This window comes from Gambusia affinis, linkage group LG23 (assembly GCF_019740435.1).
Source record: "Gambusia affinis linkage group LG23, SWU_Gaff_1.0, whole genome shotgun sequence".
NCBI lineage: Eukaryota > Metazoa > Chordata > Actinopteri > Cyprinodontiformes > Poeciliidae > Gambusia > Gambusia affinis.
Window position 1 is genome coordinate 12497689 of NC_057890.1, and position 23455 is coordinate 12521143.

Genomic DNA, 23455 nt, shown 5'->3' on the forward strand with positions numbered 1-23455 from the left:
TGGAATTGGCTAAGATCTGTACAAGCAGGTCAGCAATGGTCCAGCAATTTTTGATTGGTGCATCTCTAATTAACATAAATATACTGTACTCATGTAGTGCTAAGATGGCGCCCAACTTTGATGTATTTTCATACCATATTTGCCGACTTGCTGTCCTTTATGTTCTGGATAGCTCAGGAGACTGAACATACTCTGCATCCTTTATCATGTCACTCGAATCTGATTAGCCAGCCTGAGGAAAAGGCTCTAGGCATCCATGATTTATTTCTTCTCAGATTAATCCTTTGTTTTTTCCTACAGTTGAACTACTACGCAAATATGTAACACAATGGCAGCGGTGACAATCGGATATGCGCTCTCCTCATTCACATTTATCAAGTACATTTGAGGGAAAATAAAAAGTAATGTTGTCATTGCATTGAGGTCAGTTTTGACAGAAAAACTACTTTTATCATACAAATTCACATATGTGGTGTGTAAAGAGAAATCCTTTATGCAAGAAGATTGAGAGTGAGTGTATGGGTGAGCAAGGACGAAGCAGACACTGGCCTCTCAGTGCTAATAGTTCCCTTGACAACACAGCAGTTGCCACACATCGTTGCCTTGGCTGTAGGGTTAAAATGCATCACACACACTGGAGTCAGCTGTCATCATAAAGAATCTGTCAGTCTCAGTGCCTTTGCATTCTATAGTTCCTGTCCTTCGTCCTTTTCCGCATCGTTTGTTTTTAGACCCCAACAAACAAACGGATACACACCAACTTTGGTGAAGACCACCTTCACTTTCTCCCTCTCCACGCTCTCCTGCGCTTCATGTCAGTCTGCCGTCACTTCCTCAGTTATTGAGTTGTCAATGACTGGCTTCTGCTGCAGAGGTGACACACCTAGTCCACCCAGCTCCTCCTGTCAGCTCGTCTGTTTTTATTTACTTCTCCATCATTTCCACCACTATCACACATTTGCCTTTACCTTTGTGCACGGCATGTGGACCCTGTGTAAGTAGGCGTATACTATCAATTCAAAGATGTGAATAAAAAACAGCCAAATAAAGGCTTGAAAGAGGAGCGATTTTAAGTGGGAATCCTTCACCAGCTTACCCCAGCATAACTTTCTCACACCTGCAACTCTTATCCCCATCTCAGCGTCTCCTTCCATCTCCCTATTCTCATTCCGTTTCTTTATATCCCTTACCAACAAGAGAGGCTATCTCTGTAGCTGTGTCAGCGATCAGCATCTCCTCACTCCTCCTCCCCTTCTCCATCGTTTTCTATGTTTCCCAGGGGACAGTCAGGAGCATAAAGGGAAGAACAAGGCTTGCAAAATCTATTCAAAAGAAAAAAAAAAACGAACGGGGATTGGACTCATGGCTTTGAATTCTGACAGATAAAGCTAATAGCAAAAGTGGGCGCCAAGCAGGGAGATGTGCGCGTGTGTGTATGTGTGCAATAGCTTCTGCAGAGCCCAGCTATAGAAATCCAGTTTCTTTATGCTCTGTGCTGGTTGACTTTCTGAATGTGTAGGGGTGTTTGCAGGGGAAGTTCCAAGAAAGGCTGGCCTGAGTACTGCAGTGATTTTTTTTTTTTTTTTTTTAAATGCTTCTTCTGCCAGCTGGATCTCTTAACGTCAGAGTGTTTACTGTTGTTTTAGTGTGGTCAGTTGGGCTACTCTAAAAGTGATTAATACTGCCAAAGCTTATGGTTCCTTATCCCCGCTGGTGTGTTAGTCTGCTTATCTGACCATCCAATATTGAAGTGCAGTCATTAATTTTGGCATGGAATTTTTATCACTTTTTCAGGGAGATTCAAAGATACCTTCTGGTGGAAAGTTGTAGAACACAGAAATAAAGACAAAATATGTTGGCCTAATAATTTTTAATATTTCTTTTAGTCTTAGCTTCTGATAAATTTAAAACCTGAAAATGCGTAACATTTCTGTAATCTGGACATTTATTTATGTATTTTTTTACTGCTTTTTTCAAGTGAGGGGGAAAAATCTGTCTGTAGAATTGAACTCCTATAAGTTAATGCTACTCTTGGCAACCTACAAGCTGACACCGAGATTCTTATACACAAACTTTAATAGATTGTATTTTAAAAATTCTCTGATCGAGCTCCAGCTAAAGTAATTTTAGGCTTGCAACCGGCATTTTATAGTGTTTTTCTGCTGCTAGCATCAATAGGAGTTGTATTTAAAACTTGTGCTTGTTTGCTCCTTGGCCTGTAGCTTTTCTGTCAGATTGACATTTACCGCAGCCGTCTGACACACCAACATTTGCTTTCTCAAACACCTTCCGTTGCCGTATCGTTCGTCTGTCACCTCACTGTAACTCCTTTGTCACTTTTAGTGTGGAATTGACACCCTTGCTCACGTGCATTCGTTCACAGAAAGTTGTGCACACACAGTTATTATCTCCTGGAACAATACTAATAGATGCATGTACTGCTGTGAGCAAACGGTTTGTGCCTCTGCTGCCAACAGTGGGAGGGTGAAGGCTTGCCAAGTCTCTCCTACCCTGAGCTTCCTCTATCTCTTTTGCTTCTCTCCCCTTCATAAATGCTAACCTTTCCTTGTTGCTTTCCAATATCTGTTACATTCTGATGTTTACTTCAAGTGCTGTGGCTCAGAACCTGATTTAAGAGCATTGTGCTTGATTCACACCAAATGTATACTTCTTGATAAAACACAAGGACACATTACTCTTATTTCTCATTGTGTTTATTAAGCACAAGTGAGACACAAGGCAACAGAGCAATGGGGAGACTTAATGCCTAATTATTGGCATCAGTATTGAGCAGGTACAGTGGAGTGAGCCAGTTTGTTGATAATGAGGTCACTTGATTGTGGGCCCGGTCAACAGTTTATTTATTGAAAAGTTTTGCAGTGGCCAAAATGATTACATTGCAAGTTGATGACGATGTCAATAGGGTACTGGGGTAAAGGAATCCTACATAGAGAGTATGGGCTTCTATTTGTTAATGGTGTAATGCTTAAAATTAATGCTGATTATAGTTGTCTGGAAACTGAAAACTAATGTTTACTTGCAACGTTTCCTTTCATTTGGAATAAGCTTGAAAAGATCAAATTAAGCAGAAATGTTACAATTGTGACGCCAAAGTCCAATTATTTTAATTTAAAATGTCTGACCTTACACAGTCCAGGCAGGGCCTTTCCCCCCATGTCTGATAATTCTGTTTTTCATAACAGGACAATGCAAATAAAGAGCAATGTTTCAGGCTGTTCCTTCAATTTTTGTGTGTCAATAGAACAACAAAACAACCCTGTGACATTCATTTGAAAAGCTTTTCCCAGCAGTGCACACAGAGCCTAGCATTTAGTAAATTGGTGAAAAAGGAAAACATAATCTCGAAAGACAACAATAGATATGTGGAGATAAATCACCTAAAGACTGAGTTGGAGCATTTTTAGCCTAATTGGCCTTGGCTAGTGACTGGCCAGCTGGAAATCAAATCCTCTCCAGCCCCCCTCTTTTTTGACCACATTACACAGAGAGCTGCTACCCTGCCCTGACAACAACACTTATCAGTCTAGATATTGTTACTGACAGAATAGAAATCGGTATCAGTGTATGATATCTGTGACATTTTTTTTAAAATATGATCAGACAAGGAATGGATAAAAGAAGGAAACCTGTTTCCTATAACATGATCAGACATTTTTGCATGCCTTTGCAATAGAGCAAGACATTCAGCAGATAACAGGAAAGCTAAACGGCCAGTTTACTCTATTTTTATTATTTTCAACCTTTGTTTTGAAATATGCTGGATTTGTGAATATTGGCAGCCATTTTAAAGTCTTGGAAATAATGTAAGTAACTATGTTCTGTAGATATTTTACAGAAATTGCTGTTACAGTGATGCCATGCTACCTCACTAATTGCCATCATAAAGTTAATGTTGGTTTACAATGTATATTGTTTTGTAATTTTGTTTTTGTTTCACATTTTTGACATAATTTTAAAGCTTTGAAATCACACTTTGAAAGTAACTCAAATTCTCCCAAAAACACTTTTCTTTTTCTTTTCATAGTTGGAGATATTGCCAACACTTTTTTAAAAAAAATACAACTCCATGTTGTCTTAACTTCTACTGTTGACAACTCCTCAGAACAGGAACTTTAGAAAAATAATACTTCCTGTGCTTGTCTTTTGTCTTTGTATTATCAAGTGTTGTTACATTAATCAAAATTGGCTAAAATCGATAACGAAAACCCAAGATCTTGAACTGGCTACAGAATTGGAAAGGTGTAGAGGGGGAAAAAATGACACATTTGTGTGTCGTACATTTTTCACCCAGATAAAGTACAGTCATGTATCTGTAGCTCAGATGTTGAACAGAGGCCAGAATCCAATTTAAAGGAAACATGAAAAATCACCCAAAGTGGAATTAGAACTGAAATCCGGCACAACTACACAGGCCACTTCATTAAACTTCTTTTTTTTTTTTTTTTTTTTTTTTTTTTTCTATCAGCAGTTGATTTAAAAGGATTCTATTGGTGCAAGTAGTTGCATTGCTTATATTTCACTGCGTCTGGAGATTTTTGTTTTAGTGGACAGAGAAAATCTACACATGCACAGATTGAAACCCTCCCAGTGGTTTGCTGTAGCAGCTGAATAATTTTGCCACCACATGAAAACAGGCTAAATCCGCGGTTGCTGTACGCAGCTTTTTAGGGGCTTTCATCTTGGTGTTGCTTTCATTTGCCATTCTTTGCTCAGCAGTGCACATTTTCTTTGCAAGTCTTTGACATTAGCACACTGCTTGTTATCTTGACGTCCACACCAGGGCAAATTTATGATCCAACACTTAGAACAAAATGAATCCTACGCTCTTTCTAAAGTGTCAGATAGAAGGATCTTATCTGATACAATCTCATTCCAGTACCCAGTTGTTCTCCTAAATATAGTTAAGTAGAAGCCTGAGTTTGACTAAAATCCTTGGCTCTTTTTAAAAGGATATTTGTAGACTGGCAACAATGCTCGGAAAGAAAAATGGAATGATTTAAAAATTAAATGCTCAACAAGAAAAATTTAAAATATTTAACTGTTATCTGGTTAAATTAAATACATTCACAATATAATTTATTTAACAGATTTAAGCATGTTTTTTATTTGCTCTACGTCTGATTAGTTTAAGTTGGATGATGCATATCTTCCATAGGAGATACTCTTTATATATATATTTTTTATTACAGTGTAAGAAGTTTTTATGTTACAGGCTAAATGTACTGACTTCAACATCCTATTTTAGAAGGACAATGTCAAGCTTGTTAATTTTTTGCCAATTTACCATTTAAAAAAAGTTATGACATAGTGACACAGTTTTAGCATACTGGAAGGTTGCAGATATTCTTCTTTAAGAAAGTATTACCCATTTGAACAGATCTTCACTTGATTCAAATATAAATAACTGGAAACAAGGGTATTCCTCTGAAGTATGCCTCTGAAGTGAACAGCATCACATTTCAAAGCGACGCTTTGTAGGTTTTAACTTCAGGTTCTCGCAAAGTTTATAAGCAGGTGATGTATCACCTGTGGTGGATTGTAGTGGTTTACAAAAATTTTATTTCTTGAAGGTTTAGACAGTCCTTTTAGGGATTATGTAATCGGAGACTAGCAATCATTTTACGTATTAGAGGTGGAAGGCAGTACACCACCAATGACCAGGACCACCTAATCTAAAAGCATGATTGGTGCAACTGCATTGATGCAGTTTCTTGTCGCTAGTCATTTTCCTGTTTTAAATAATGTTCAAGTTTTTTTTTCTTTTGTTTGTTTTTTATAACTGTAGATTAACAGCTTTACAATCACCAATATCCCTTCACCCAGATCTTCTGTATCCTACAAAAGCAAAGTCCCAGAATTTCTTGTCAGAACATTATTCACAGGCTTCCCTTGTCTTTCATGTGCTATTCTTTTAAACAACATTCTTTGATAGTATTTTGTGGTGCGACGGACATAACAGCATGTTGTCTGGTGGTGCAGTATGTACACACATCTTTGGTGATGCTGTGCCTGTGATCATGATTTCTCTCCAGGACATAAATCTCAACAAATGCAGTGAAATTAATGGCCAGTGGCTTCCATTTTTCTTTCTTTCCTCTGCACAAATTTGTGTGCAGGCTTTGTCTTTGAGTGTTGCTGCACGCACACAAATGTCATCATATCAGACTCCCCCTGTTCTGTGATCTCCATGGACTTGATTTACTACACACACGCGCACTTGTCTCTCGGACTCTGCCATTGGACGGAATCTTAAAACTGAGGCTCCATCGTCTCAGGCTGCTAAGAAAACACAGGGATGTTTTTCACCCACCAAAAGGGCAATAAACTCTGTCTCACAGGGAGTAACACACTTGAGTGGTTCTCCTCAGAGCAGAAATAGGTCACTCAACCCACCTGCAATTCAGTCTCAGTTTTTGCTTTAGAATCTGTTTGCGTTTGACCACGACATAACCAAGTTCTTGGCGTAGACTAAAGCCTGAGCAACACTGGGATGGTAGCCAGCAGTATACTGACATTTTTATGTCTCTAGCTCGATTGACCTCAGTAATAACAAATCATTCCACAGTCTGGGTGTTGAATATGAATATTTGCATTAATTTCCGAGCAGTGAAAGTTAGAGGCATGGAAAAGCATAAATCTCTATCAACTAATTATATCCGTAATATGCCAACATCGTCATCTTTATCACTGATATTAAACCAGTCGTGATATTATTAAAAGATATAATTAATTCACATTTTGAGTGAAGTTGTACTCCTAAGAGTTTTTTTTTTTTTTTTTGTTTTGGCTTGCCTGTATGGAACCATCCATGTTTTGCTGGTATTCCTTCACCTTTCTTCCTGCTTCCTGTACATTGAAATTAGGACCAACCATGTCTTTGGCCACAACTCAAGTTGAGTCACAAAAAAAAACAACACTCAGACCGTCTTGTTTTCCAGTATCACGCAGACTAGTGTGACTACAGAAATTCTAGTCTTTGCACTGTTAATCTAATGTAAACCTGGACTGTTTGAATAGTCTGAGCAACAAGAAGTACAATATGGACAGCAATCTACTGAACAAAGGTTTCTAAGAGATGAAGCAATTACTACTTCATCTCTAAGGTGTCTCTTAGAGATGAAGTAGTAATTGTAAGTGAAGCTACAATTTTCTCTATTTGTATGTAGAATTGAAATATATTCAACCTCTCCCTCTTGTTGCTGCATAGTGCTGTTCAACTGGCTGAAAGACGGCGGATACTCTTCTCTTTCAGTCATAAGAAATAATAACTAGGCTGTTCTGAACAATTTTTGATCATGAAAAACAGTCAGATATTGGCAACTATCACTTTTATAAAGGTGTCGCTGATTAAAAAGTACCTTTGGCAAAGAAATGAAAGGAAACTACCTCAACTATTAAAAACCCATCTGGCGCCTTGTTTTTACGCAATTCAAGCTGGATGAGCAGTTTCAGCCCAAATTACACAAAATGAACTATAACTTGCACAAAGCAGAGGATAACAAATCAGGATTGCAACCCAGCATCTTTTGCTTTCAGCCTTTCCTTAATTCTAATGCATGTGAAAGTAAATCATTCCAGATAAATCACTTGAAAGGAATAGTTGTTTTGAAATGCAACTTTTAAACATGACCCTGCTTCCACAATTGTAGGTCGTTCCTGGTTGCAAAGCTCACGTCTCTATTTTCATATTTTTCAAATCTGCCAAATTGATTTGAGCTGAAAAATTTACAAAAAAACACTCAAAAATCAGCATGATGCCTTCCATTAACCGTCTCTTCTCATGAATGTACTTCCACACACTTGTAAGCATAATGTAGACAATGTCGGTGTGACCACTCTGTTAAATGAAGAGAACCTTGTGATGCATTGTAACTTGTTGTCAGTGTGGTTAAAATTTGGTTGATAAATGACTCGAGCGTCTGAGAACACTGCTTCGTAGTCCAGGCTATTTTAATGGAATTTGATTAGAGCTGTCCCATTGACTGCAGTGTGTAGTAATTAACGTTGAAAAAAAAATCTAATTAACAGATTGCATCAAAATAAATGGGTTTCAAAATGTTCGCTCTGAGTTACTAAATGAGCTTCTGCTTTAAACTGAATGGAATAGCAAGGATGCTGTTTGCTCTTCCTGCTGGTTCAAGGGCTTCTGCCTGTGAGAGCAGGACACATTCACATGGTCGCAGCGCATTGTCCCCACAGTTCCATTTTCTCTAACCTCTTGATCCTCCCACCCTCTGCTGCTTTATTTGCCAGTCTCCCTTACTCAAGTACCCCCAGTTGTCCAGTCTATTTCATGTATCAGCATTTCCTATCTGCTGCTCTCCACTCCGTGAGCCCCCACCACTACCACCCCCAAATCGCACTCCTTGTGGTGCAGTCCAGGCCATTCACCAATCATGCAAAAGCCACAGCGGGTAATCTATATATCCCCCCTTCCATCTGTAGCTGGCACTCTTGCATCACATTTTCTCCGCTCAGTCCTTCTCCAAGTGCCTTTCCTCTCTTGTCTTTCTGTCTCTTAACACATCTCCATTCTTCTACCTTGATTTTTTTTTTAATTTAATGTAAACTTTTTTTATTATGCCTTTGTTTTTATATTTATTAAAATTTTCCTATAATGAGCATGTCTCTCATTACACAATATATCTTGTCTCCTGCTGACACTACTTCATTTTCAGGCGCACTGTCCCGCTCTACTTAATTTCTTTACTGGGATCATCATCTTTCCTGTTGCTCTCATCTATTTGTATTTCTTTTATCATTCATCTAATTTGTCTTTAATTTTTATGTATCTGATTGAATTTCTCTTTAGTATAACTTTTGAGAAATCTGTGACAGTGCTACCTTATCTTCTCTCCCAAACTACAGCCTCACTTTCCCCCCCCTCCCCCAGCAGGCCCTCTCTTCCTCTTCTCTGGAGCTTTGTGAGCTGTGGTTAAATTCGTCCATCTTGCCGTGCTTCCTCTTTCCAATGGCTTCATGATTGCTAATGAAGCACACAGACAGAAAACATGATGTGGGGGAGGAAGGGATGGAGAAGAGTGTTTCCCATGGAGACGGGGGCTCCACAGGCTGGCAAAGCTGATTGGCTGATTGATGACCCTGTAGCCATTTTGACCGATTGGGATGTCAGAGCCTTTTATAGCACAGCACAGCTTAAATGTGTGACCAGATAGGACAACACAGTTTGCTTCTTGCTTTAACTTGCTAAACCACAGAGAATGCAGCACAGCATCGATAAGCTTAGGATAAAAATTTGAAGATAGACCTTGGATGTGTTCACACAGTTTGAAAGCTTCATATACATTTAGAAACGTTTTGATTCCTGTTTGGAATATGACCTCATGTTGGATAAAATAGAGAACACTTAGCTGCTTTTTATCAAAGCACTTGTGAACACAATTTCAGAGCAAATGTTGCTACAGCCTGAAATGGACATAACAATTAAATATATGTTCTTGGATTATATTATAATTTTATCCCCAGTGCTCCTTTATGAGTCAGTTTAAACTTCAAATGTCCTCTTCACTGAGGATTTTCATTCAGCTTACTATTTTACAAATAGTTCAATTAAAACACAGCTGGGAAAATGCAAACTTACAAGTCAGTAACCTTTGATTTACCACATTTTTGCAATTAAAATATACTGTTTAGATCATTTTTGCAACAAGGTGTTTTCTTTTTAGTAGATTTGTCATCAAGGTTTAAAAGTAAAATTGTACTTATTTTATTCACTTGACAGGAGATAAAGGACGCTGCTGTTCTACATCAATCTTTTGGTATTTTAATATTGTATGTCTTCTTGGTTTATATATGATTAAGACAAAACAAAATCTAAATTTCACAATTTTCTCCATGGCTCTTTTTATTTATTTTTCCCATCCTTTATTTTTCAACTATCTTGCTACTCACTTTTATTTTGCCATTAAAATATTCAGACCTGACCTACAAACAAGTATTCCCATTTTTCAGCCTCCTTGCATGTTGATTTGTATTGATATGCTGATGCTAATTTTGTCTTAAGTTTAATTATTGTAATTTCATAGGTGAGTCCTGTCATTGGCCTCAGGTGAACAAAAAAAAAAAAAAAAAAAGAAATGTTTGAGACAGATTCTGATGACTTTAATTGCATTTGGAAGTTCTTTTTACAGCCAGCTCTCAACTTGCGAAGTTAGTCAGACTGTACTGAGGGGTATGTGTTTTATTAAAAGCAGATTATTCTTCGATAAGATTTTTTTATCGCTATAGAGATTATGAAGGTAGAATGTCTTATTTTGCTGTTTAATGTTACCTGACCTGCTTCAACATTTTCTTCAAAATATAACTTAAAACTTTTCCTTTTATTTAGCAGAACCAGAAAAAATCTCAATATTATCGAGTAACAGCTTTTTAAATGCGCTATTCCTATGCTCATGAGTCAATATTTTCATTTAATCGGTTAGGTTAAGGTAGAACAAGAAGCACATTTAGACACCTGAATGCATCTGTCTCCACAGAAAAACCCTCTGTGACTGAAGGCCCAACATCTGGAAATCCCATGGGTAACTACATGTTGGCAAGGTGCTCTAAACAGTCATACAATAAATCTGTTTAATGAATTACCCTTTCTGCTTACTAGAAAAGTATGAGCACTTTGTTGTGCATAAAATATATCAGGTAACATTTTGGGCTTGCAAACTTTAGTCATACAGCGAGTGTCTCAGTTAAAATAAGATTGCTGTAATCATCCTAAGACCTCTTAATCGTTCATCTCTCTAACCATCACTGATTGTGTAAAATCCAAACCCTTTTTACTTGTAATCAATAATGAAAGCTGTGGAAAGTTAGAAAAAAGAAATGCTCCATTCACTTCTGTACTATGATTCATTATACCAGAGTTGTTCAGCACACTTAGGGTTAAAGTATAGCTGCAGCGTCTTACTGCAGTGTCTAAAGCATTCGGCTGATTGTTACAGTATGTGGCAGGAGAAGAAGAGAAGGCGAATAAAACATCTCTCTCTAATGTTTTCTTTTTTTCTTCCAAAAATCCTTTTTATTGCATTTATAACATTTGGCACAGTACAAATTCTTGGTGCTTTTACAAGATAAACCTGTAAAGATCGACACTGACCTTTATACGGTTTTTGTTAAAGAAAGTCTTCTCTGTATAAATAATCTTTCTTATCACCGCTTTCTCTCTAGCATGGTGTAAAAATCACACAGAATGCCCCATTTTAAAACAAGACTACCCTCATTTGTCAAACTTAAGACAGCATCTTAAACAACTCATTGTTTTAAATAGAACTTACAAGTTAGAAAATAGTTTCAATTTCTTTTTGATATATGTTTCTCTATCACCAACCCATGGTAGCTTCAGTTTGTCCATATATATATTTATTTATAAGCATGTACAACAATAAATTGTCAGTCTTTTAAAGTTTGCACTCTGTACAAAAAGTAGTTCCTGTTCTTTTTTGTGCATTCTATTGCATGACTTAAATGATGGAAAAAAAAAAAAAAAGGGCGAAGTGGACCAGGGTGGTTGGGACCTTGGGACATAGTTAAAGGAGTGAAAGCCTTTAGGGCAGAGAGATTTTTAAATCTGAGTCTCCTGTACTTTCTCCTTGGTGTGAGTTTTTATGACATAGGGCTCAGCCATTGCTGTGATGGCGCTAGGTAGGGTTCGAGGCAAAGAGTTCCCAACATTATTGTCTGTCCATTTAGCCCCTTGACCAGATGGTTTATAGGTGTTGTATTTGGGCTTTATAGTGCTGTAGTCCATCTTATGGGGGCTGTAGTCCATTTTATGAGGACTACAATCAAGTTTAGGTCTCTGATTGTGAGGACTGAAGTCAGACTTGAAGGCGCTGTAATCCACTTTGTGGGGGCTGAAATCGGACTTGAAGGCGTTGTAGTCAGGTGCAGTCTTGTGGGGGGTATAATGTTCCTTTGTTTTGTAGGTAATGTCCGTTTTCGGTCTCTGTGAATTGTAGTCCATTTTGGGTTTAGGCTGAGTGCTGTAATCAGGTTTGAATGGGCTATAATCAGGTTTGGACCTGGGGTGGGTACCAAAGTCATGCTTAAATGGACTGTATTCCACTTTAGACTTATTTTGTGTGTTGTAGTCAGATTTTAAGGGACTATAGTCATGTTTGGATTTTGGTTGGGTGCTGTAGTCTCGTTTGAATGGGCTAAAATCCGATCTTTGTCTTGGATGAGTGCTGTAATCTGCTTTGAATGGGCTGTAATCTGTTTTAACTTTTGGGTGAGTGCCAAAATCAGGTTTAAATGGGCTGTATTCCGATTTAGTTTTGTGAGAGTTGTAGTCCTGTCTAAATGGGCTGCAGTCTGGCTTTGTTCTGTGAAGGCTGAAATCTGGTGTTGATTTGTGCATGTTGTAATCTGCAATGGTTTTGTGGCTGCTGAAGTCCATGGTTGGCTTGTATGTTGTATATTCAGCTTTGGGAGTGTGTAGAGTAAAATCCGGTTGGTGTTTATATTCAGCCTTGGGTTTATGAAAGCTATAGTCTGCCTTGTGGCTGATAAAATCCAACTTGTGTATGCTGTTGTGGTCTCGGATTTCAGGCAACGTGAGTGATGACTCTTGAGCTGCAGATGCTGGTGGTGGAAGGTCCTCCTCATCCACCTGGATAATTTCAACTGTACGGGCAGCTGCCACTGTGCTTCTCTGCTGGTGGCGCTTTCTCAATTTATAAAAGGCAATTAGCATGACAGCAGCCAGCAATGTCACTGCCACAAAGCAACCTATTATGATTTTAGTGGTCTTCATTACTTCATCCAAACTAGGCCCAGACTTGCCTGGTTTGCCATTGGCACCTCTCAGTCCTGGTAACGCAGATGTTTTAACTGCATTTGCTGCACTGTCAGTATTTTGCAACAGCACTGTTGGTGTTGAGATGAAGACTGGCTGAAAAACTGAAGGAGATGCAGTTGTAGTTGTTGTCCCGAGGCCTGCTCCTCCTCCAGCTACTCCAACACCCACAGCAGCTGTAGTTGTAGTAGTTTTGGGTTTGGGCATCTCAGTGGTTGGACCAAGTACCTCCACAGTCACTGTTGTAAAGTAACTCAAGTTCGATGTGTTTAGCTCTGCTGCACTCACATTGAGGTATGCTGATGCATTGGAGTTCCCAGCTGCATTAGACACCATGCAAGTATAAGTGCCAGTGTCTGATCCAAGGACATTTGAGAAATTAAGGGTACCATCATTAAGGATTGATATTCTCGGGTGACCAGAGGCATGTGTCAGAATAGTCCCATTAGGTAGAAGCCAGCGCACTGAAGACATTGGGGCTGTTCTGCAACGAAGTTCAGCCACTCTTCCTGCTGAGATGTTTAAGTCCCGTGGGGCATCAGCAATGAATGGTGCAGAACACTGAATTGCAGCCCCTTCACCTCTGTCTACATCAACTAACTGTCGTCCTCTCATGATGGCTGGTGAGTGACAGCGTCCGCAGCAAGTTGAGTTAGTTGGGATGGACTCTCTTAACCACTGTGCCAACCACACAGCCTCACAGCCACAGTTCCAAGGATTATGGTGGAGGTGAAGTTCCACCAAGTACTTGAGTGGGGGAAACAGGTCGTGTGGCACAGCACTTAGATTATTATGGGCCAGATTTAGTTCCACCAGTGAAGATAGGCCATCAAAAGCATTGCGCTCTATTACAGTGATTTGTGAGTTCATCACCCATAGCTTTTTGAGGGAGCGCAGACCTCTGAAGGAACCTGGTTTTATCACTGGAAACAGATTTTCTGAAATCTCCAGCTCCTCCAAGCCCTTTAGGGGACCGAGGTTTGGCATATCACCCCTTATGTTACACATTCCCAGGTTCAGGTACTTGAGGTTTTGTAGCCCCTCAAAAGCTCCTTCTGAGATGTACTCCAGTTTCCTTAACTCTCCCAGGTCCAGTCGCATGAGTGAGGGTACCCGGTTGAAGGCATAGGAGGGAATACTCTCAATTGGGTTGTTTCGTAGCCATAGTTCTCTTAGTTTAGACAGGTACTCGAAGGCTCCACTTGGCACCACTGTCAACCGGTTGTCAAACAGCTCCAATGTGTTGAGGCTGGTCAGTCCATTAAACGCGCCCACCTCAATCTGCCGTATGGCATTTCGCCCAAGCTGGAGCACCTCAAGGTGGTGCAGATGGCGGAACGAGTCAGCCTGCACCGCCTCAATGGCGTTTTCCATTAGATTGAGGTGTCGCGTGTTGGCAGGAATTCCAGGGGGCACTCGTGTCAGGCCCCGCCGGGTGCACACCACTTTTCCCTGCTGATTACTGCAGGAACACTGGGGTGGACAGCCCTGGGGTCCTAAAGAGACCGCCGCCCCCGCCAAGGCCAGGGAGGCGCTGCTCCACGCTCGCGCCATCAGGAAGACTATACAGAGCAGGGCGGCTTTCCTGGCACGTTGCGCAGCTACCCGCCCCAGGAGACTCATGATGTGGCACATTCATAATTCAGCATCATCTGGGGGGGGAGGATGGGGATGTTTGGGGCAGGTGTTTGGTGGGGTTGAGGACGAGAATAGTAGCTGTATGACTGGTAGTATTGAAGAGGGGATCAGAGTAAAAAAAAAAAAGGAATAGGGAAAGAGTAGGATAAGGGAGGAGGACGTGCGCGTCCTCAATTATGTAGTTCTTATGTTTCCATAAATTGTCAGGGACAGAAGGACAAGTGGAGGGGGGGAGGGCTGGCTTTTCTGAAACATGTGTATGAAAAGGACATATTGGTAAATTAGGCAATCAAGAATAGTATTACAATACAGAGGGGAGAAGAGGGTGTTACAGATTGATGCAAAGAGGGGTTGAAACACTAGACACCTACCTCAAGTTATTATTACAGGTCCTTGAACTGAGATATATAGCTTCCCTCCTTTTTGCAATCAGACACAGCTGTGGTTTTCGTATCAGTTGTATTTATATCCAAGAGCAGCAAAGAAAACCTTTATTTGCTCTGTCAAAATAGGTGTCAGTGCCAAAGAGCTTAACCAAGATGAGCCCTTTTGTAAATCCATACATCCAAAGAGAAAGGTTCGAAGGCCTTTTTGTGAGTGTTTTTTTTTTCTTCTTCTCCTTTTTTTGTACTGATGAGGAAAAAAAGTAAAAAGACCGTAAGAAGGAATCCAGTCAAGCTCCCAAAGCAGCGGTGCTCCCTTGCTTGCTTCTTGCTGTCGGCTCCTCTACTCTCACTTGTCCTTGGAATCCGACAGTTGATTCCCCTGCTGTACACCTTACCCAAGTCTCCATAGTACAGGCAGCCACTGGAACACACGTGTAATTTTTTTTCTGCCTTAGGCAAAAATGAAAAATACAAAAAAGGAGAGAAGCAGTGAATGGAGGTGGGTTGAAGAATTCTCCAGTCCTGTACAGTGTTCTTTTTGCCTTTTGTTTGGCAATTAAAAGGAAGCTATAGAGTAAAAATAAAAGCAGACATTCTGCCCTCAGTATATTCCTCTTTTTTTTTTTCACTTTTTAGGAGTCAGTCAGTTGGTCGATTAGTCAGTCCTCATAGCCCTTCTTCCTTTCTTTCACTCCTGTTTTTTTTTTAAATAGTCGCGTCGTGTCCACTTGATTTTCAATTTTTCTTTCCTCAGAACGCTTGGCACAGGTTGAAAAATCTAGGCGACGCACACTGCCTTCATTAGCTTCTTAGTCCTCTTAACTAGCCACACGCTCCAGCTTCGACAGCCGTGGATGCGACATCAGCAGTTGCAGTTGCAAGCGAACACACACCATCCCTGCGAAGCACACAGCAGCAGTAGCGAGCACACACAGCAGCAGCTGCCGCCTGCCTCCCGTGTACTTCCCAATAATCCGTCAATTTCTTCAGAAGGAGAATGGGGGTGGGGGATGGAAAGGGGTGCCCAGAGAAGTGGGGGTATCGAAGCGCAGTTGATCGAGGTGGGTTAGAGGGAGAATGGATGGTGCACAGTTTTTTTTCTCCCCCTCCTCTCTCCGCTTTGTTTCTTCTTGTTTCCAGTTGTCTTTAATTCCCACTCCTTTTCTGGTGGTTTTCAGCACCCCCTTGTCAATGTAGCATCTAACTAGGGAAAGGAGCAAGGCAGAAGAGGCAAGCGCCGGGCAAGCGCGGCTTACAGGCGTGACGTTAACAGCAGCGTCGTTGTGGAAAGGATCCGTTGTAGCAGCAAAAGAGAGAGTGTGCCGTCTCTCTTGCTCACTTGGTCTCTCTCTCTCTCTCTCTCTCTCTCTCTCTCTCTCTCTCTCTCCTGCTCTCTGCAGTGTCATGAGGTAGTTGGGTGAGCTCAAAGCACTCAGACCTTTTTAGAAATACACTTCTTCAAGAACCAGTTTGCGTCTCCTGTCCTCTCCCTTTTTTAATTCCAAGTATCTTATTCTGGGGCTTTTAGGGTTCAAAGGGATTTACAGGTTGTCCAAGCAAAAAGCAGAGATGGACGGTGGTATTCCCACAGCAACCAGCTTTTAACCCTCTCATTCCCATCAACATTCCTACTTTTTCAATTGGCAAAGCTTTCCAGCAATACTGTGCTGGCATTTCATGTGGACGAAGACTCTCTTACTCTCTGGCTCTCTCTCTTTAAATTTGTCCTTTGTTGTTCGCCTAAATGTTTTATATTTTTTTGCTCTCTTTCTTGAATCGATTTTTATTTTACTTTATCTATTTTTTTTTTTCTATTCTTCTTTGGTGGAAAATAGAGCAACATGAATGGACTCCTGACGCATTCTGCTCGGAGCAGTGCTTTGGTTTGATGCAGTGTGTTATGTGCATTAACTTCCCCCTCCCACTCCACCCACTCTTCACTGTCTTTCCTCCCCTGTTCACTCTTTGTCCGTCACTGTGTCACCCTGTTCACCCTACTTCTTTTGCTTGCTTTCTGTGTGCATGCAGCAAAGTTAATATGCATGTATGTAAGCTATGGTTTGCACTAAATTTGTTTTAATTCTTGGGAATACTTTTTGTTTGTTTTTTCTTCTTCTTAAGAACGATTAATGGAAAGTTTAGGGTTTTTTTTGATAAGGTACCTACACAGTCTGGAAATATTAACTTTTTATTTTTTGGTGTTCTCCAAGATTGAAAAAGTACGGAAAATTATTTGTATTCTCTGATATTTCTAATTGTTTCAAGCATCAATACATCCATTTCTTCAGTCCTCATTTCACCTATATTTGACATCGATTCTTTCACCTGTCTGCCTTCCATGCTTCCTTTCTTCTTTGAAACGTTAATTCCTTCCTAAAGATCTGTGTGGGTTCCATATTTAAGACCTGACCACTAGCAGGTTGGCTGCTTACCATGAAACTTTGTTTTTTATAATTAAGAACTCCAAGGTGTGGACACAAAGATTAATTGTTTTAGCAGTTCCCTGTCCATTTCTTGAAGTAAAGTTTTTATTAAATTCTCTGCATGCAATGTAAGGTGTGCTACATAGTGCCATCCTCTTTCAATTATGAATGTCTTCAAACATTGTTGGAGCCCTCTAACCAGGCAGGCCATAACCCTTGATTTGAACACAAACTGTCGCTCCAGGAAGCACATACCCATAAAGGTCAAGTTAAAGAAGGGAAACGGGGAAAAAGACATGTTTTACCTCCTTACGGAAGAAGAGGCAAAACAAGATCACCCTATTGTCCCATCATCCCTCGGTCTCAGATGATTTGTACAAGCCTCGTTTCCATTAAACTAGGTAGCAGTGTTGGTAATTGATGGCTGGTAAAGCTGCCTTTGACGATGCTTGCAGTTGTGTGTTTGCGACTGAGCCATAAACTGAGCGTGTGAAAGAGAGAGAGAAATGCACATTGAAGAAGGGAGAGAAAGCACGCCAGCTAGTAAAGGTCACACTGCCTGTAGTGCAGTACGTTATTCCCACTGGCACAAGAGTATAGAGCCAACTCCTATATTATACACAGACACACATATATACATATTTATGTATACACACACACACACAGACTTTCTCCTTGAATTAACAGTAGTTGAATACGAACAGGCTTCAATGAAGCACATGTAACAGTGAGGTGGCAGCCACAGAAATATGAGAGTTTTTTTCTGTTATTAAAGAAATGTTTTTTCCCCCCTTGCCTTTCCACATGGATCCAGAAGCCATAAGGAGGGGATATCAATTTAGCAGTAGGTGGGCAATTCAATTTTACCCTTTAGACAAATTTGGCCCTGTTATCATTTAACATGATGATCTAGATATGATATCACTGTGTTCTGTTCTGCTTTTCTCTAGTGTTTTATTGTCTTAACTCTAGATGCTTACTAGACAGTTGAGTTCTATTGGAGTTATGTAAATGAAAAGGTTTTCTGTCGCTCTTCACATGGATTATCTTCAGACTATCTCTCCAGAAACATTCTTTCTACTCATCTCAATGGAGGCTATAGATTTTTTTCCTCCTCTTACTGCTGTTTTATGAACATTTGGATTAATCTTAGTAAATATGAATAAATTACATAATTAGGAAATTAAAGGTTAGTATTTATTCATTTCACTTTTGTCATCGAGTTTTTCCTGCTATTCAGAAATTCAGAGATGAATTTTGAGTTCACACACTGCCATCACAAGCAATTAATGGAGCATTAGAGATGCAAGATCAAGTGTGTGTTTGGGTTTTTTTTTGTGTGTGTTTTTTTTTCCATTCACCTCTTGATTTTTGTATGTACTGTTGAACTTAACCACATTCAGGTTTTTGCCACTCTGACCTCTTCCGAATCAATTTATGTTCTGCCCAAATCTAATCTAAATCTGATCCTTAACAATTAATAAAAATATAAACTGCTAGGGGTGTATTGATAAATTGGCCCTGATTTCCTTAATTCTGTGTGACTTGCGATCGACCGATACTTACTACTTACATGTGAAACATATCTTATTTAGCAGTCTTATCTACCCTGTCCCCATTTTCTCTGCCGCGAGAGGGCTGATGGACAAACCCACCCACCAGGTCACGTCTATAAAGTTTACAATAGTCATCCCACTGTTACCAGCTTAGCTACATTTATCTATTTTGCAGAGAAAAATATCAGAATCTGAAAAAAATTAAGGAAATTCATTGAAGTACAAAAAAGTCATAAAACGTTTTCTTTTAAAAATGCCTTCTTGAAGTTCAGATCATGCTGTTATATCTCTGGTCATTAAAATGCAAGTCAAATCAATCAATCAATCATTCAAATTTTATTTGTATAGCATATTTCAGCAGCAAGGCATTTCAAAGTGCTTTACATCAAATCAAACACAAAAACACAACGCAACATAGAACCAACAATAAAAACACAACATCAAGTCAGATTCAGTCAATAAATTTGCAATTGATTACGTTTCAAATACAACTCTAAACAAGTGGGTTTTTAGTTGAGATTTAAAAGTGTTTCAAAAGTGTGTCCATATGTTCAATGTAAGATGCATTTGAGAAAAGGTGTTCGGACCCATCTTCTGATTTCATGTCGGATTAGTGAAATGCTTGCGCTGTCATGCCAGCCCAGTCCGCCCGCTGTTCGAGGCATACCCTTCGTTCATCACCTGAGGCTCAATAGAGCTAAGGCTTGCACCAGTCAGACTGCATGGTACTAAGTGTTCTTAGGGATTCTAAACAACCTACTTTTGTGTGGCCTGTCCACCAGCTATGCAAGAAGTATATGCAGTCAGTACAGAACCCATCCCCTAGGGTGAGTGCTACCAAATCTGGGATGCAGCCAATCACATGTAGGTCAACAGCCTGTGTCTGTTAGCATGCGCTTGCATGTTTGTATTGGTAGTTCCCTTTGGATGAATGGTCTGCAGTGTGACATGCAGAAATAACAGCCGGATTAAAAGTGATGTCTAGTGATAGATCTAATGATATACAGTCAGTGGGATTAAGAATTAGCACTACAGGCATAATGATGATGTGGTTATCTGTATGGATATGCAGGAAAGATCCATTTTAGCAAAGTAAAGGAAGCACAGTACGAGATGGATTTCTGGCTGGTATGAAATAAATTTCAACAGGTCACCAAGCATGTCCTTCAATGATTCCCGAGTGTCCCAACGATTTTGGGACGAGATGGATCCAGTTGCAAAGTGTTGCAAAGATTCAACTCAAAGTTCCCAACAACCCAAAATCGGTTTAGTATTGCTTTAATATATATATATATATATATATATAATTTTATTTTTTTTCTCTTTTTTTTCAGTTGGACACAGTTATTTTGATTTCCCAGAATTAATTTGAGATTACATTCAGCGCTCTCGCCCAGACACACCATCACGTACATAGGGAAGGTCTAAACAGCTTGGTTGGGGATTTTCTTATTTCCCCCCCCCCCTCATTTTTATTACTCTTCCTCCCCTCACTTACAAACACACACATAAATCTAATGTAGCAAATCAAGGGATTATAATAGGGTGTATTAGTGGCTTCCATCTGGCAAAATTGGATGAGTTTGCATTTCCTCCTGATACCTTTACTGGATTTGACCTTGTCTGGTCTCCACTCCACACATACTTATACTGATAACTATCCGCTGCACTGCACACAGAAAACAGAATTATCTTTTCAGATAATGCAGTTAGGAAACAGATTTCCTTGGACTATGGGTGTTAAGCGGGTTAGGTTTTGCTTTTCATCTTTTCATTTGGTTTTTAATCTACTAACAAAATTATGAGTGACCGTATCTGTACATTTTATCACCCTGAATGTGCTGTGACCTCTAAAGAATGCAAAAAATGCAATATGATGTGCACAGATCTGGCACCACTCCAATATAGAAATAACCCAGATTATAATTTAATCCCTTGAAGTAGTCTTGAGCAATCTTTCTCTCAAGCCCTCTGGGGTTCTTTCAAGTTTTTTCACAGCAATAGTTTTATGTTGTTGTTGTTTTTATGCCCAGAAAGAAACTATCAGGTTTTAAAATGCATCTCTTTCTAAATTCAGTCGTTAAAAGCTTCTTGAACACCTCCTGCTAAGATTTTTATTGTATGTACTTGCTGAATAAAATACCTGTCTCAGTGTTTACTATTTTTCTTTAGCCTTTTTCTACTTTTCCCCTCCTGCCTTGCTTTCTTTTCTCAGCTTCTACTTTAATTCCTTTTTCCCCCACATCCTTAACACCCTCATCCTGTATAAATACATACTCGTGTGACCTGAGTACCTACTCTCAGATGAGGAAAATGTCATATCATGACAACAAAAGGCACACAAAAGATGAACAATTTTGCTCCTTTGCTACCCTTTACCCTGCTTTATTCAACCTTTGAGCTAAGTTAGCAGCCTTTGTCTTGAGACTAATGGGCTTCATTATGATGAGCTCTGTTCATAGTGGCTGCCAGAAAGGGGATTAGCCATAGTGCTGTTAGTGGAAAGCAGAGGACCCATATAATAAGGTTAGCACTGTTGACCCAGTCAGCACATTCAGTGTAAACCAAATCAGTTCAATTCAGTTTATTTTTATTTATTTCTCATTTTAAATAGAATCAGCTCACAACAGATACCATCTCAAGGCACTTTACAAGACTGGTTCAATTGAGATCTACAAATATCAAATTAACTCAAATACAATTCAGTCAGATGGATCCAGTTGCATCCATTTCATTACATTGGTCATAACATGATGAACTAATATTTAGTTTGTATTGCCTTTGGGGGGAAATATCCATCTGCACAAGCCCAGCCACACACTACGGCTAGTAACTGCAGTAATCCATCTTTCCAAGTAATTACATGGTGACAGTGTAAAGGAAAAACTCTCTTTTTAACTAAGTTTTTACTAGCATTGCACTGAGAAGTAGCTCGTATATTGAGTGCAGCAGATGCACTGTTCCACCAGTTGTTTGCTAAATGCTTCTGTCTAGTCTGAAGGAGCTGAACGGGGAAGACATGTGCAAATGGTACTCTGTAGTGCAGAAGTTCAGAAGCTTAGAAACAGCAACTCCGAGGAGGAGCTTCGTCTTAAAGGTGGCGCTCTCTCCCACCATGTGTTTTGCAAAACACGTCCCACCATATGGGACCCGTTGCCACGGGAGATTAAAGGATTTCTCACTCATCATCATGTCATGAAGTGGGAATAACGTAATATCCCTTTAAAGTTGATTACCAATTTGATTATAAGAGGGAGCTTGTGTCGCACCCAAGGATAACTTAAAGACCTCAAAAGTCAGTCCTTTGACATAAAGTTTTAAATTGTTTCAAATGCTGCAAGATTAGAACAGTAGTTTATTTTTTTTCCTTATGTCTGCTGTTTGAACTTCCTCAATTTTTCTTTGTAATATCCACAATTTCTATAGTTCTTTTTCTTTCTTTTTTTTCTGACACTTGGGATTTAAGAAACCTAACTTAGTGTGTCAGCCAGCACAGCATCAAATGTTCAGAGCTGCTGTACATGCAGTCTCCAACAATACTTTGACCAGCTGTTCACCCAAGCAGGTAGCAGACAAGGCAGGAAGGGGAGGGTGAAAAATGTGGGGAGGTAGGGCACCTCAGTGGACATTGACATTTTTGCTAAATGACCATGAAAAATCTAGAGGGCCGAGTTAATGTGAGAAAGAGCTAAGAGGAATGAAAATGGATCAAAGGGGGAAAAGAGTACACCCCCCTCTGCGTCGCTACACTACATGTGCACAAACTGCGCCATCTGAATTCTGGCCTCTTCAACCTTGCTTATGTGTTTTCTGTAGAAATGCAATCAGGGATTTCCCCCGGAGGTAGACTGTGGCCGGGGACCAGGCAGAGTCCCCGCTATGAAAGGAGGGGTCAAAACAGCAGCAGGCAGCACTTTCTAAATTGAAGTCAATAACACAACAGGCCATTCTATCAGAGCCGGTCCTCCCACACAACCTGCTTACAGTCGCTGAGGACAGAAGTGTAGAATGTTGATTGAGTTCTCCAAAGCAACCCTACACGTGGCAACATGTGTTTGTGTAGGAGAACCCATGAGGAAAAGGCATCGGTGGTGGAAGGTGTGGGTAGAAACTTTCTTATACCTTTTTTTTTTCATGACATGAAGAAATGAAAATAATTGCTTGCTCTGCAAGAACAATCCAGTGCTAAGGAATTGATCTGATATGAATTACTCTCAATTAGAAATCTGCAGAGATTGTGATTACAATCCTGACCAAACGCTGAGCCTACACATAAAAGTGATTATTTTTTCACATCTTGCTGTTGTATGAAATCTTGCTAATGCAGGCATATTTGAGACACATGCACACGCAGCCTTATTTTGCTGTTAATCCCTTTCCGCATGTTAGCACTTCTACATAGCTTAGGGGAATTATAAAGGGGTATGGTTGGCCTTCTCTGAGCACATCTAAAAAAAAAAAAAAAAAAAAAAAAAAAAGGAAAATTAGTGACTGGTAGGCAGACATCCGGCTGACATGGCAGGCCCTGTGTGTCGATGCACGTGCGGTAAGCTGACATACTTTTGCATCTAATGATAACTACGTGATGATTGCTGGGACATCTGCACGGCATCAAAGAGG

The 23455-nt window shown here is 39.9% G+C and overlaps 2 protein-coding genes across 2 annotated transcripts in view; one reads left to right on the plus strand and one right to left on the minus strand.

The window, feature by feature from the left end:
• Nucleotides 1–23455, plus strand: part of snd1 (staphylococcal nuclease and tudor domain containing 1) — a 172654-nt gene that overhangs the window by 69219 nt on the left and 79980 nt on the right. The gene's annotated exons all lie outside the window — the stretch shown is intronic.
• On the minus strand, nucleotides 10075–16145 carry lrrc4.1 (leucine rich repeat containing 4.1). The gene is made up of 2 exons (XM_044107650.1): nucleotides 14842–16145; nucleotides 10075–14716 (listed from the first exon to the last, which is right to left on the minus strand). Exon 2 carries the CDS (start codon nucleotides 14465–14467, stop codon nucleotides 11597–11599), a length of 2871 nt encoding a protein of 956 aa, XP_043963585.1. The 5' UTR covers nucleotides 14468–14716; nucleotides 14842–16145; the 3' UTR covers nucleotides 10075–11596.